The following is a 15,027-nucleotide window of genomic DNA, read 5'->3' as shown; positions in this document are numbered from 1 at the left end:
AGCAAATCTAGGCAGGTCTCCACAAACCACTGCTAAAGCAGTAAAACTGCATGCAGACACATTTCAGCTGGGCATCCTTTCCTTTGGTGAAGGACAAGGTTAAAATTACTTTTTCCTGAACAGCGGGCCCCAAATTTTGGGGCACAAAACCTATACAGATTAGATAGAAGGCAGCTGTGATCTATTGCCAAAGGGTCATACGGAATCATGGTTAAAGAGTAAGACCATTATTTTCATACTGTTTGGTTTCTGAGTTAGAGCAGCCATCTTTAAAAACAAACAAGTTAAAACACTTTCTGTTGTTGAAGCATGGGAGTTCTGCTTTTTTGAAGAAGAGCCAGGGTCCACTTGGGTTTTTACATCTAAGTTCTGTCACAGGCTCTTCATTATCTTCATTCAGAGAACACAAAGGTAAGAAAGAACTGTTTCCCTTCTGGATCCTAGACTGAACATGAACATTACACAGCAAAATTTCAGTTAATGTACACACCAATACAAATACCACCACTTAAAAAAAAAAACTTGGTAATTTTACTCAGACATGGATTAAGTCTTTATTTTTTGCATTCCTGAACTGTCAGCCAAACAACGGATCAAACTTTATTCTCTGTTTTTTAAAATTCCCAACTTGAAAGACTATTCAGACTTTGATTTACATATAATGCACAGTTAAACTAAGTTTCAAAGGATGACAGCTAAAATAAGCAACAAGATCAAAAACCACTATACCACAAGTTTCCCTGTAAGTAATATTGCTGAACGAGTTTCAAAATGTTTGTGATATGACACTATTTACAGTGAAGTCTTTAATACTATTACATTATTCTTTCCAGTTCAGCATTTCCTCAGACATTGCTGGGCCACCAGCTTCACCAAAAACACGTAACTATGCTGGGATTCCAGCATAAAACAAGGAACATGGTGCTGTGAACTATGATGCCATAGTTCAGCTAAACCCAGAAGAAATTAAATTAGTGAATAATGCAAATCAAGGCTATATACTTCAGGGCTATATACTTCCCTCTTTAAAAGCAGGTAGCAGGATAGGAGTCATCTCACCTGCTTCTCAACATCTACAGGTTCTTTTTAAAAGCAGTGGAGAGAAACAGCCACTCTTGGGGGGCGGTGATGCACCTTTCCCCAAGGTGGACACCTAAAACAGGTCAAGCAAATCATGTTTGTAGGAGTGACCCCCTACACAACACTCAGGCAAGGCTGGGAAAGCCACAGGGCCCAACCCAAGCATCTTGGCTTTCCCTGCAGACCAGGAGAGGTGGGCAGCTCTGGAAAGCCCCACAGAGCTTTCCCATGGGCAGTGCACAGCCACTGCCTGAGCCCAGGGACCTCTGTGTACCTGCCCACACCAGGCACTTCCGGGCCACTTGAAATCTGCATTTAATGCACATTTCACTCACAGGAGAAAAAAAGTGAATAAAAAAAACAGGACATAAGGAAATAAGGCTCCAGACCTGAGTAACAGCCTAGCTTCTTCTTGCCTGCTGCCCTTTTTGGTCCCCAAATCTTTAGGCTATGAAATGGCCGCCTCTACACCCTGAGGATGAGGTCACCTTTCCTGCAAGCAGGTGGGAAGTCAATGTCCCTGTGGCTCAGGAGCCACCAGCTGCTGAGCTGTGCTGGATCTGCTGGCACAAGGGAGCGAGGGCATGCTCCCAGGGAATGCAGGCTCTGCAGGGAACTGCTGCAGGGAACTGCTCCAACTCCAAGCTGCATTGAAGCTTACAGCAAGCTCAGCATCTTGTTCCCTCAGGAGCACAGGTGGGAGGCAAGAGGCTGGTGTGCCACACAGGATCAGGAGCAAGCAGCCAAAATACGAGCTAACCAAGTATGCTTTGCTGCATTATGATACAAGAACCCTACAGATCCTGAAAAACAAATGGGAGCAAGTCTGATTTCTCCAGAGCTTCGTTTCAGGCGTCAGTATTGGCTGGGGGCAGCTGGAAGCAACTGATATCCTGCAGGAGCCGGTGTCCCAGCTCTGGTGGGAGCTGTGGGCTTGTAGCTGTGAGGGACCAGGGAGAAGATAATTCCTTTAGGTTCTTCAGAGACTTTGATAACAGGCAGCAAACTGCCAGTCTGACTTGGGGAAACAGAGATGCGTAGATCAAACGGTACTCATGAGGGGGAAGAAATAACAGCATAGCAAAATATAATTTTGCTTAATAAGTTTTAAAAGATTGTTTCGCTCCCGGAACATCATATGAAGTAATGAAGTTAAGTGAAACTTTCTACAGCTTAACCAATTCCTTATTAAAACAAATTTTAATGAATTCTCTTGAATATACTTTGTAGTTTCCAAAAATTATTTTTTTTGTCTTAAGTACTAAAGAAGAAAAATTACTTTGGAAAATTCTGTTACTTCATCTTCAACCTTTATTCACTGCAGGAAATTATTAGTATTGCTAGAAGTAGATAGATATAATGGTGGCAGCAGATGGTAGATTTGTGAAGTAATAGCTGCCAAAAAAAAATATTGTTTTTAAGCTTTGCAGCATACTATACTATCTCACATTGACTCATGAAGAGTGGGAATGAGTGAAAACTAATGTACATAAACCATAGAAACTTTTTTTTTAAACTATAATATTAGTTTTTGTGTTATAACCCAATCTCTTTCCAATAAAAAGTATAATTCACATAATAACGAAGATTGTTTTCTTTCCTTGAATTTTAGATGTTTATCTGAGCCCAGTGACACGGTGGGATGCTGCATCCTGCTGTCACAATCATTTCTGAGGCCACTGAGAGGGGTTTAGTGTCTCTGCTGAGCACTGTGCCAGCCCAGGAACAAGTGCTGGGGAGGAACCACTCGGCTGGAACAGCTGCTGTTTTCAAGGTGCTGGAATTGAGCAGAGAACTGAGCGTGCATCACTTCTGGTTGTGTTACCTGTCATCACCTGAAACAGCATCAACTGTTGATTCACACAGTCAGTCCCCCTGCAGCAGCCTCTGCTGTGATACACAGCTGTAGTTTCAAATCTTGTCAGTGAGCTCTTGCATCAGGGAATGGTTTTGGCTGTTGGCAGCCAGTATTTGTATTATGTGTGCAAGGCCTTTCTCTCACCCACGTCCTGTGGACTTTACTTATAAAAGGGTAAATAGTATTTTCTGTTTCTTTTCCAGATTTCCCTTCCAAACTGTAAATTTGAAAATTCCAACATCCAGATTAAATTCAGTGATAAATCAGGTGTTCAAGCAGTAATTTGCAACCACAGAGGCTTGGTGTGATATTATCATTAACACAGAATCCAAGGGGAGCACTAGGAGATGAATGTACTTGCCAAAAAGCAAGCAGCAGATACAACAAAAGAAGGCCTAATGACTTGTTTCTTTTAGCATTGTTCAAACCCCATTGCTTTTCCATGACTTATTCATGTTTGTTTGCTATGCTATGCAGGACACAGTGGCAGGTGCCTGCCCAACATATGCTTCTTTTCAGTGGTTAATGCTATCTAAGCCCAAAAAGGCAATATTATCTTTTCTTCTCATATGACTCTGCCGTAGCCCATGGCTAGGTGGTCAATTATTGAACTATTCCCTGGCTGGCCATATTGAAAAAAATACATCACACGCCTGGCTTCTCTAATTGGATTATGTTCAGCAACCCAAGGGTGAAGTTAATACATAGTCTAGATACAGATAATGCATATATATTGAAGAGTGTTTAAAAAAAACCCACAGTGAAGTTGTTTTTTAGTGTCTATTGTGGTATTTTCAAGATCTCTCTTTACTTAAACAGCTGTTTTTTCAGCTGGAAAATATTAACATTAAATTTTTAGCAATTACATTTCCTCTTGGCCAAGATGAATCCCAAGTTTTTAAATGTTACCTCCAAATGCTTTTTTCTAGCCGTTCACTAGGACAGAATGCTTTAACAAGCAAGGGAGCAGAAGAGTTGAACTATTATATGAAAGGAGCTGCCCTTGAAGGGATGTGCAATTTGATTTCTCCCCAGTGCAGCAATTCCAAAATGGTTGATGTTTAAGTAAATCCTTCAGCTGTAACACCTCTAAAATAACACACATCAGCAAATAATTCCCTCTTTCCAGGAAGATAATTAGCACTAAACATTAAATGTATTTCAGCTTTAGTAGTTTCTGTCTTGATGACTACAACTGTGATTACAGCATCCTGCTGCTCTCATTTCTCTGTAAGAAACTAGAAAGCAAATTTCAAAGAAAAATTATAAAAAACCCTTTTACACTTGGATCATTGTACTTGTTCAAATGAGTAAATCTGTCTACATTTTTAAAAATCCAAATACCTAATAGTCTTGTTTTTTTTTAATGCCATATAGCCACATATTGAATCAGAAAACCAAGTTCTGACCATAGTTTAGCCAGCAGATAGGAACAGCTCTTCTACATTAGAATTTAGCATTGTAAACTTCTACCATAAAAACAGTTTTCTAGGAAAATTCAATAAAACTCAAATATTTTGCAGTATTTTTTTTGAGAAAGACTTGAAGAATTAGTGGCAGCATTAACTGTCCTCTATCAAAATGGTCTGAACACAGTACTGAACAATGCCAAAAATCCCAACCATGAATCATGCCTAGACAAGAAATACAGAAAAGCATATAGAGAATAGTATCAACTCTAATGGGACCAATAAAAATTGTTCGTTCTTTTTTGCATTTTCCAGCACTTCTATCGGGTTTTAAGAAGGCCTGAACTACAAGCCACAATCCCAAAGTATGCCTAAGTGCTGTAACAACTCTGAACACCAAGCAAATTAAAAGGTCCTCTGGAGAAGAACTTGTACTCCCCAGAAACAGAAGTGTTGAAAGCCATCAGGGCTTGCTGGCTTGCTTGCCTCCAGGAGAACATTTTTTTTTCAGTCTGACAAGTACTGAATTAAAAAGTAAAATCTGGTATTAAATATGTGAATATTGAATTATGGGAACCTTGAAAATATAAAACCAAATAAACCAAGCTGATTCGGGTGTATACAGGACTGAGCTGAACAGCAATCTTGTGCAATTGCTTGCATAAAAACTGAGAGCATGAAAAGAGCTGAACTCAGCCTGGATATGTTTCAAATGAGACTCCCAAGGAACTGTGGCACTGCACTCGATAACAACCTTGCAGTGCTGTGCACATTTCCTAGGGCTTGCAATGTTCCTGTGCTCCTGTAAGCACTGATTTACATGAAATCACATTAATTGTATTCAGGCTTATTTCAAGCCTATCATAGCTCTGTTTGCAGCTGCCACAGTAGCACACACCTAGTCTCACTGCTGAGAAATCTGTAATGCATAGGACAGGCAAATGCCATACTGACACTGCAAACAGGGTAAGACAGAGAATTCAACAGAGCTACAGCAGTAATTCCTAATGTATGAGTAGCTGAGCCTCACTCCAGAAAATTGGCTGTTATGCACCTCAGCAAACACAGCACTGAATGAAGAGAACCTGAAATGCATTTTCTCCCTTCTGTGTGGACACCTGTTGTTTTGAGGCAACTTATCAGTGGAACACGTTTTCAGTGCAAAGATTTTCAAATCAGACTCTCAGCCAAAGCTATTCTTGCTGAGTATAAGGCAGCTGTAACTGTGAGTGCCCTGAAAGAATGTGAAGAAGCATGAGATACCCAAAATCTGATGCAATCAAAGGTTACTTGATTCCTTGCAGGTGTGTTTATAATAAGAACTCAAATTAATCAAAGCTTCTGGACAGATTTCTGCCCAGGTCTTTTGCTTGCAAGCAACCCTAAAATACCAGAAGGGGTTTTAGATCTCAAAAGTCAGTTCTGAGCAGGAACATGTAACCCTTTTTCATGTAGAGAAAATCCAAAATTACTTTACAAGACAGAACACAAGGAAAAACAGTTTATAAACAAACCTACTCCTACACGCAGTATCTTTCCAGGCAGGTTGTTTCCTTTGGGTTTGGCTTTAGTCCAACAATGCAGTGCCTTTCTGGTACTTATGGCCATTTGGAAAAATTTATCCTTCTGATCAAGCCAGCAGCCCAGCTAAATACTTGCTCCCTGCCCTCCTCAGCCAAAAGCAGCAGCAATCTCTCCTAGTCCTCATTAAAGCTGCATTTACACCAGGACCCCTGGCTGGGTCAGAGCAACAACCAGCTTCTTGCCAGGCTCCCAGGAGCTGGCATCGTGGGCATGTGCACAAAATCTACCAGGTTTTTGGGAGAAGCACACAAGCACACACATCCCAGAAAACATGGTTGCAAAGCAGCATCCACTTAGAAAATGTTTCAAGTCCTTTTCCTTCTATCCTGAGCAAGAGGCTAGAGTGTCCAGGCCGTTTGTGCAGCTTGGGACACCCAGAGGAGCTCTGTGCAGAGATGCTCAAAGGCACAGAGTGAGTGCTGAGTTGGCTCCTGCAGCCGGTCGGACACGGATTTCTTGTCTTAAGCTCATTTTAAAACAAGCCAAGAATACGGTGCAATGTGAAGAAAAGAAAACCACAAGCCCCCAGATGCAGCAACAGTTGAAGGCAGGAGACAAGAATGAATTCAAACCCTTTTTTTTTTTTTGATACTGTGGTACAAAAGAAATCAGAATATTTACTCCATTGAGGAGTTATACTCAGCACAGTGGGGAAAACCATGTAAATTCCTCTACATGCTAGAAAACCATATCTTCATTTTTCACTTGAAAGGTAGTCCATATTAGAATGGATCAGTGTTTAAAAAATTTTAAGCAAGTTATATTTTTAGGTTGTAACAGGTGCTTAGATCAGATACTTTAACTATACAATCAGGCAAAAACATTTTCCAAATTTATATGACTTTAGTTAAAATTAGCATAAATTACAAAAATTATCTCTATTTCTTCCACAGGAAGAGTCAAGAGTCCTTTTTTTTGCTTCCAATTTTATGCCATTGTCTTCAAAACAGAGAAAGGAATGGAACTTTCTTGCTGAAAGCAATTGAAAACTTCCCCTCCATTTCTGTGGTAAAGGGCTGATTTGCTATTTTTGAGTTATGAATAAAAGAATTTTACTCAGGAGTATGTAACTCACAGGCAAATGATACAAAGCAGCCACAAGAAGGAGTGGAGGTGGCAGCAATTCCTCCCTCCCTGCCTTCCTCTCCTACCTCAATTACCTACCAGCTGAAATCAGCACTCAGTATGCAGACGGTGCTAATTCTCTTTTCCACTTGGATAATAATAAATGGCAGCCTCAGATTGATCCGTGGTTGCCTGATTCTTTGGCACATTAACCATACAGTAGTACTGCAGACAAATTAAATTTTAATATACTAGGTAACACAGACAGGTAGTGGATATTAATCTGGCATTTTCTTTTATGGTTTAGTCCTGTATAGGAGTTAGATAAAACTGAGATGTAGGTCAGTCAATTGGGTCATGAAGAGAATCTCAAAAGACAGCTGCCCTTCTGTTTTCTACAGGACAGCTCTTGTCTGGATATTGATATTTCTTTAGCTTGTCTCATTCACTGCAAAGCAGCTGAGCTAGCCATAAACCACTGTGGGCACAGAGTGACTAAGGAAACGACACACCACATTCCATCAGAAGAGAGAGAAAGAAAGAAGTGAATGAATGGTTGGAAATGACGGACGTGCCACAGAGGTTGGCCAAGTGGGACAACATGCCAAGGTGCAGCCGAATTTAAATGCAACAGTCACCTGGACAGGAAGCTGTCAGACCTCCCTGAATGTGCCTTACAGTGATGAGGGATCTTCAACTACTTAGTGGATGCATTTCTCAGGATCCAGTATCTTATCAGAGAGGATGTTTAGACCTGGAATGCACCAATCTCTACAACTATTTACACTTCAATGGGGACAAAAGTGTTGATACTTTTCAGTGAAATCAGTGAAATGACACTAAAAAGCAGAAATCAGCACTGGGGGTACCTGTGCAAAATCTGCTGCAAGGCGCATCTTCCCACCTTCACCGAGGGGCCGGATTAGGCTGGCATTGCGAATGAAAAGCTCAATTGCTCTTTGAGCCATGGCCTCAGTGTTATCAAAGACAAAGTCAAAACACTCAAAATGTCTGAAGTAGTCACTCATGACTCTTGCAATAAAGCCCTGAAGCTCTTTCATGTAGAGAGAACAAGGGACATCTGGTTTTCCTGAGTTGGATAATGATCTGAAAAAAACAAGAGAAGAAAAATAAATAGGGCTAGCTAAATTCATCTTTAGAACACAACCAAAACCTACTGGATTCTTTTAAACTTTTTCCCTACCCCATCAAGTCATGACATGAATTGTAGACACTCATTTCTACTCAGAATATGGAGCATGTAACTCTCTCTGAAACTATAGTCAGAAGACATCTCTTTATCAGCCATGCCCATGAAGAATTAAAAGATGAAACAAGAAATAACAAGATAAAGGGCAATACCCCACTCCTACCCAACTTGCAGAGCCTCCCTCCTTCAATTTGGAGCCTACACCTGAAATCCAGATCCTAAATTTTAATGTCCCAGTTGTTGATTCAAAAGTGTAATAGTGGCTCATAAAATGTAAACATATGTCACAGAGTTACTAATTGAGCGTATTAATCCCAAACCTGTTCTCTGTATAGAATAAGTCTCTGAGATTCCTCCAAACACAGGATTACGAAGTCAGTATCATAGAAGCAGCACAGAAGCCCCTAGATCCAACCAATCCTTTTTCCCTTTCTTTGACTGACAGTCAGGTCAAAGAGTTCTTCCAAACTTAGAAGAACACACAGGCTATCTAACAAAATTTAGCCTTTGGCTGGAAACTGTTTGCCCACCTACAGAGGTATTGTACTACTGGTACCAAACTAGGGTAAGAGTAAGATGTTGTTTAAAAAAAAAAATGAAGGGAAAATTCAAAACATCTCTGAAAATACAGTATTTTCAGTTAATTCTCAAGACAGAAACCAGGACAATTGATGATACAAGCAATGTCAGAACAGACATGACAACCAAAATAAAATTTAGGAAGGAAGTCTCAATTATACATCAGACTCAAGATCTTGGCATGTAAAGAATCCTGGAAATTTTAATGAAAACACACTGGGAAAATAGCATAACACACTGAACCAGAGATTTAAATTTTTTTTTAAGTTAATTTTAACTATTATATCACAGGTGATACGCTTTGATAAACAGGAATACTGACAGTTCTGAAGACTGTCCAAAAAAAACACATTTTGAAAGCAAAAGGGCTTTTTTAAGCACAAAAATGGCCTCTTGTCAACTTTCTTTTTCTAATTGAAATTATTTTTACTCAACAGACATTAATAAAAAAAGGGGGAGGGAGAGAAGACAGATGCTACCTGATTAATTTGTTTCAACAGATAAGTGTAATTCTGCTTCCTGTGTTCATTAACCATAAAGCATCACCTTCCCCTCAACAAACAAGCACTCTTGCTTCAAGGACATTGTGGCAATAACCATCTATTACACACATGCAGGAAATCTTACTAGAGCAATGGTAAATGTAAAAGATATTTCTAGTTACCCAGAAAAATCTTCCTGGTGCATAGTGATGATAATAGCTTCCACTGAATCTCCTACAGAGTTCAGTAGCGGCTGAACAGCGCTACCCATTAGATCATGGACTGCCTAAAATAGAATAAGAAAAAGGCAGAAGTAAGGAAACAAAAACTAAAAGCATTTGCATTTTGACACCTCAAAAATACCTTAGGAAACAGTCCATTTTATCAGTGCTTTTTATTATTTTGCATTAGAAAATGCTAAATAGGAGAACTAAACCTAAAGATAGCATTTCTCTTTAACTGATTTTACCAGAAAAAGTACAGAAATAAGGCTTCTGCTTGCTGCTTCTGTGTAAAGTCTTCCTTCAAAAAGCTGCACAGCAATTTAGCATTCCTGGTTTGTACATGTACATGTTTTGGTACACACTTGGCTCAGTTGTTCATTCCCTAGACACAAGCTGCTCTTCACTCCCTGCACACAAACCCTCCCAGGTCACTGCCCGGCAGAACAGACTTGGAGAGCTGTCAGCCACATCCCCCTCCAGGAAAGTACCAAGTCACATAAAAATTATAATTTGATGTTTCTGTTGTGGGAGGAAGGGGGTGATGAAGGATCCAGCTATTGCTGTGTGAATGCTGCAGAGAAAGACATTTATTTTCACAGCCAGATGACATCTGTGTCCTGACCGTTATGAGAATATTCTGAATACCAGCATGACTCAAGCAGTGATCTGGCACTGGTAACACATATGTAGCTGCAGACACAATAAATTAGAAATGTCAGAATATTTGTATACCTGTTACTAAATATACTGATGTAAAATAATATGTGGAAAATAAGTGCCCATTTTAAGTGTAACAAACAAAGCCAAGCTCAGCCCTATCCCTGAAGCATATGGACATTCAATTACCTTTAAGGCAGTTGTGACTGTTTGCTCAGCAGCTGCTGGAAATGAGCTCTGACTGGTAATAACCTAAAAATTGTAAAGTAATTGTTAATAATCAGCATTCAACAAATGAACAGAATTCATAATATTCATCATCATTTAAAAACACACTCAGTTATCCTTAGCAATGAGTGTTTACAGATAACTATCAAGTGTGCTTCACACAGACAGAATTTTTGGTGCATCATCAATCCTTTGCTCTCAGATTTCCTATGGACTCTGCTTCTGCCTTGGCAAAGAAATGACTCAATGAAGTCAAGCTGAAATTTAGCTGAAAGGCTAACAGAATCAGAATAAAAATAACTGGTGTATTCTCCTACTGCTAAGTATAGAATTCATGGAGAACTATACAAACAGCTCTGTGGCAAATATTTGAAGGAATGGTTGCTCTTTCTCAGTATTATGACTATTATAGCACTACATGTTAAATAGTTGTTTATGTACAGCTAAAACAATATTAAAATTAAGAGTCAAGGAATAATCTGAAGGACTATTCTACCAATTTCCTTATAGTCTTGAACATGCTACACAATAGTATTTTTAAGCCAGTTAAGTACTGAACTCAAAGACTGAATCATATCAGATCTCCCTCCAACACTAAGACACATGAGGTTCATTACTAAGTACATCAGAAAAAGCAGACTTAAAAGTTGATCTACCATCTGTTTGCAAAATCCAAGGAAATTTTATAGGCTTTTTAGCATTTTTTAAAATTCTTTGAACATATCCAGAGTCAGGAGTACTCATGATCTTTTTTTCTAATCAGGCTAGGATTTAAATAAGATTAACTGCAACTACCAATGTATCTGTTTGGTTTAGTTTACAAAGACTGTGTAACAACTGGCATCACTAATCAGTATACTGGAATTATTCATAACTGTGCTTAGTCCTGAAAAATTTCCAGGCCAGACTTTAGTCACAGTAATAATGAATGGAGATATTTGTGAGATACTGCTTTTCTTGATTTTACCCTTTCCTTCCTCTTCTCAGTTTAGACACAATTGTGGGAAAGCATTGAAGCCCTCCTGAAAAATGTAAACTTGGGCTGAAGCAGATGCAGCAAGGGGTTATCAGGCTGATTAGTACAAAGACAGATAAGAAAAAAACAAATAGTTCAATTGTTTATGCTCACAAAGTAACAGCTGTCAGATATGATTATTCTCTAGAAACATATTTTTATTCTTCTACTATTGGAAATTTGTCATATAGTTGTGCTTACAAGGGCCAGCCCAGTCTCAAAGAGCTGTACAAATGCACAGCAAGGTGCAGCTCTTAAGACAAAGTTGGGCTGTATTTGCCAAGAGTTCTCATCCACTGAATGGAGCATATGCACAGGATAGAGCAAGAAGGTAACATTATGGCAAGAAGAGAAATGCCAAAAGAAGCCTACCTTCAGAACTGCCTGGTGCAGTTTGTACAGAGAATTAACCACAGCCACGTTCCTCCTCTGGCCCTCTGTCAGTGGCCCAATCACCTGGCTGGCATCTCCTTGAGTAGACAGCTGCAGTGATCACAGAAATTGTTGATACCAGCTCTTTTAACAGTGTGTCTCCCCAAAGTTAACTTTGACCACAGCAAAAAGCCACAGGCCCTGACTACCCAATGTTCCTCCTATTAACTCTCGTCCATCTTCAGATTAAACAGCCTGAACAACAGCAACCGGAACCTTGTGAGACTGTCTCAGCTCCCAAACCACAGCTCTGAGACCCAGATCTCCCAGCAAAACTTCAACTTTGTAATCTAATAGTCAGGTGAAATCACCTACCTGGTGAAGCCCAAAAAAGTCCCAGCAGCTTTTCTCTATGAGCAGCATACATTTTTCTGTACACCCTCAGTCTGCCCTTCTGACAACTATTCAAACCTCTCCTTCAAAGCTCTGCTTTTTCAAATAGGTGGCTTAGAGTTCTGTATATACTGGAGGCTCATAAGTCAACAGAAAAACAGAACTAAAACTGCTAGACCTGTCATTAAAGAGTTTTATTTATAAATCTTTCAGCAAAATTCAAAGAAATATTTCACATTTAAACTGCACAAAGCATGTATTTTTTATTATTATGACAGAAATTAAAGTTCCATGATGATACATAAATAGCCATTAACTATGGAACAGTCTCAAAAGGACACCATAGCATATATTTATAATTTAAAACATAATAAAGTGCAATTGATAAACAAACAATTTTATTTTTTTTTTTGTGCATTCAAAGCTGCAGAAATACAAAGAACTGAAAAATGGCGATGTGAATTCTGGAAGTACATCTAAACATTAAAGCAAGAATACCTATTAATAGAAGGCTTAACTGAGATATAATTACCCAACTAGTTATCTATGTTTCAGGATACAGAATTATCCTCCAGGAAATCCCTGAAGATATCTAGCTCCAAAAGTCTCTCAGTAAAAATATATTCAACTCACTGAGCAAATGGTAAAGAGACTTTCATGGAATATGTCTAGACACAATTGTAGGTCTTACAGAAAGCTCCTAAACTAAAACTGAGCATACAGTAATAATTGTTTAGGAACAAAAGAAACAAACATAATATGAAACTTTTTAACTTATAAGAAACAGTGAGTCTTTACTATTGAAAGACTATTCCCATACTTCCCATAGCTTCCACACAGCAAAAGCACAGACAGCATACAAGCACAGTTATCTAGTATTTTCCAGCACTGCTAATGATGAAGTTTTAGACAGGTTTTTGCAAGCACCCAGGACCTCTGATTTATTCACAGCACTATGGTGACAATATCTGTTCATTTCTCTGTCTTCAAATTTAGGATAAATAGATTTCCAAGGCGTTTGTAGAAGGAAAGATCTTTTCCAATGTACCATCAATTATTTGATATCAAAATGTATCCTTAAACTGGTTGACAAATACATTGTTGTGTCAGCATTTTCCTGCCTCCCTGATAGAACAGCCACGTGGGCAACAACATCCTTGTTTCCTTCTAGATACTTCTATTTGACAGACCTGACTGTTTTTTAGAATTCTGCTATCACATTTACAGCTTCACAGATTAATAAAAGAACAGCTGTGGAAAGAGAGACCCTGTCCACCCTGCTAACCACCCTCCCAGACACAAATAACCTTCTCCTCTATGCTTTTTTAAGTACTGTGCAGACTAATTTATATTTTCACACATTTACAACTATTAAAACATAAAAGATACTATTAAACCAGTAAAATTTTTTCATCCCAGTCACTTAAATTTCAGTTCCTTAGAATTGTAAAGAATTCACAAGTTCTTAGACATTGGACTCCACCTCTCCTGCTGGTGAAAAAGCCTAACTGGTAAGTAAAACTATTAACAAGTACAAACATAACCCTTCTGCAATAACAAGAAATTCTTGCAGTCAGCAATAGTGCACAACAGCTTCACGGGCAAAATCTGAAAATACCTTAAAAACAACTAATCCTTGTAAAACTGTTCACCATATTAGATTTCTTTTAACTAATCCACTTAATTTTGACAGTTAAATGTGCTGATCCCTTGTACATCCTAAAACCAATGGTCTAAAGCAAAGAGACCTGAAAAGCTTGACTCTTGTAACTAACAATTGGAACTAGGCAGCACAGGGCTCTCCAGGACCTTTTTTCCTGAAGGTGTGCCATGAGAACACCTGGAACCTACATGGGCAGGTATGTCCTACCATTTACAGAAGTCTCTCTTGCTGTCAACACAATGGTTTCCCTGACTTTGCCTCAAGGCAAGAATGTTCTGCTCTCTGTCCACTTTGGTTCATGTACCTACACTGTGTCACTGGCAAGAGTCTGGATTTCAGGCAGTTTATCATTACTCCCATATTCTAATGCCTCAGACTGAATTCCTGACACCCCTTATATCCATTATACAGTCATGCATCCAGTTAGGAAAAATGTCATTATTGTGTCTCCCTGGCTCTCAGAAAACAAGCCTTACAGCCCTTTTACTATAGACATAAACAACCCCTTCTATTTCTTTCCCAACATACAGGGTTTTATCAATGACTCACATTTATCACTCTCCTTTATACAAAAAGTACTTTGAAAGTTCTGTGCTAGACACAGGTTATGCATTTAAACCCAGTGGCAGTGCAACTTATCCTCTGTTATCTGGCCACTGGGGATTGAATTGTGTAAATAGGTTAAGTCAAATAACTGTGAAGCCCATGCACGTCTGCTCAGGCTGCCTGAAAGACACAGTCCACAGGCCTTCTTTTTGATGAGAGTACTGGAGAAAAAATCAGATGCTTTTTTAATCAGTCAGATATATCCTGAAATGCAGAAGGCCAGGAAGGGTGAATTATGCTCAGCAGAAACAGGGGGGACAGAAGGGGTGACTTCATCCCAAATCAGAATTTATTTTGGGTAACAAGTGAAAGACCAAGTGCAGCTGAAGGCCAGATCCCATCTCCAGGGAGCTGTCAGTCACCCTGGGAGTTAGTCTGGTTTAAGCCTGCTAGCAGAAAACAAAGGAAAATAAATGATGTTGAAGCCAGACCTGAATGAGCAGCAGCAACAAGGACTGTGATTGCTCCACATTTCTGTATCTGCCTTAAGCACAGCAATCGATTTCTTACACTCTTCACTTCAGCTGGTTAAATTGTTTCTGCATTACCTCAAGCCTGTCTACTATTTACAGTAATTTCATGGGCAGTAGCACAGGCACCCA

At 39.2% G+C, this 15,027-nt stretch overlaps 1 protein-coding gene across 2 annotated transcripts in view; it reads right to left on the bottom strand.

Annotated features, from left to right (window-relative positions):
- The window catches only part of COG5 (component of oligomeric golgi complex 5), a 172,477-nt gene that overhangs the window by 11,108 nt on the left and 146,342 nt on the right, over nt 1–15,027 (bottom strand). For both annotated transcript variants that reach the window (XM_021539126.2, XM_077783629.1), the window contains exons 15-18: nt 11,764–11,874; nt 10,338–10,400; nt 9,450–9,553; nt 7,866–8,103 (exon numbers count right to left, since the gene is read on the bottom strand). In XM_021539126.2, coding sequence (XP_021394801.1) covers nt 7,866–8,103; nt 9,450–9,553; nt 10,338–10,400; nt 11,764–11,874 — 516 coding nt within the window. The remainder of the gene's footprint in view (nt 1–7,865; nt 8,104–9,449; nt 9,554–10,337; nt 10,401–11,763; nt 11,875–15,027) is intronic.

Source organism: Lonchura striata, chromosome 5 (assembly GCF_046129695.1).
Source record: "Lonchura striata isolate bLonStr1 chromosome 5, bLonStr1.mat, whole genome shotgun sequence".
NCBI lineage: Eukaryota > Metazoa > Chordata > Aves > Passeriformes > Estrildidae > Lonchura > Lonchura striata.
This window is presented reverse-complemented; position numbering and strand designations above follow the sequence as displayed.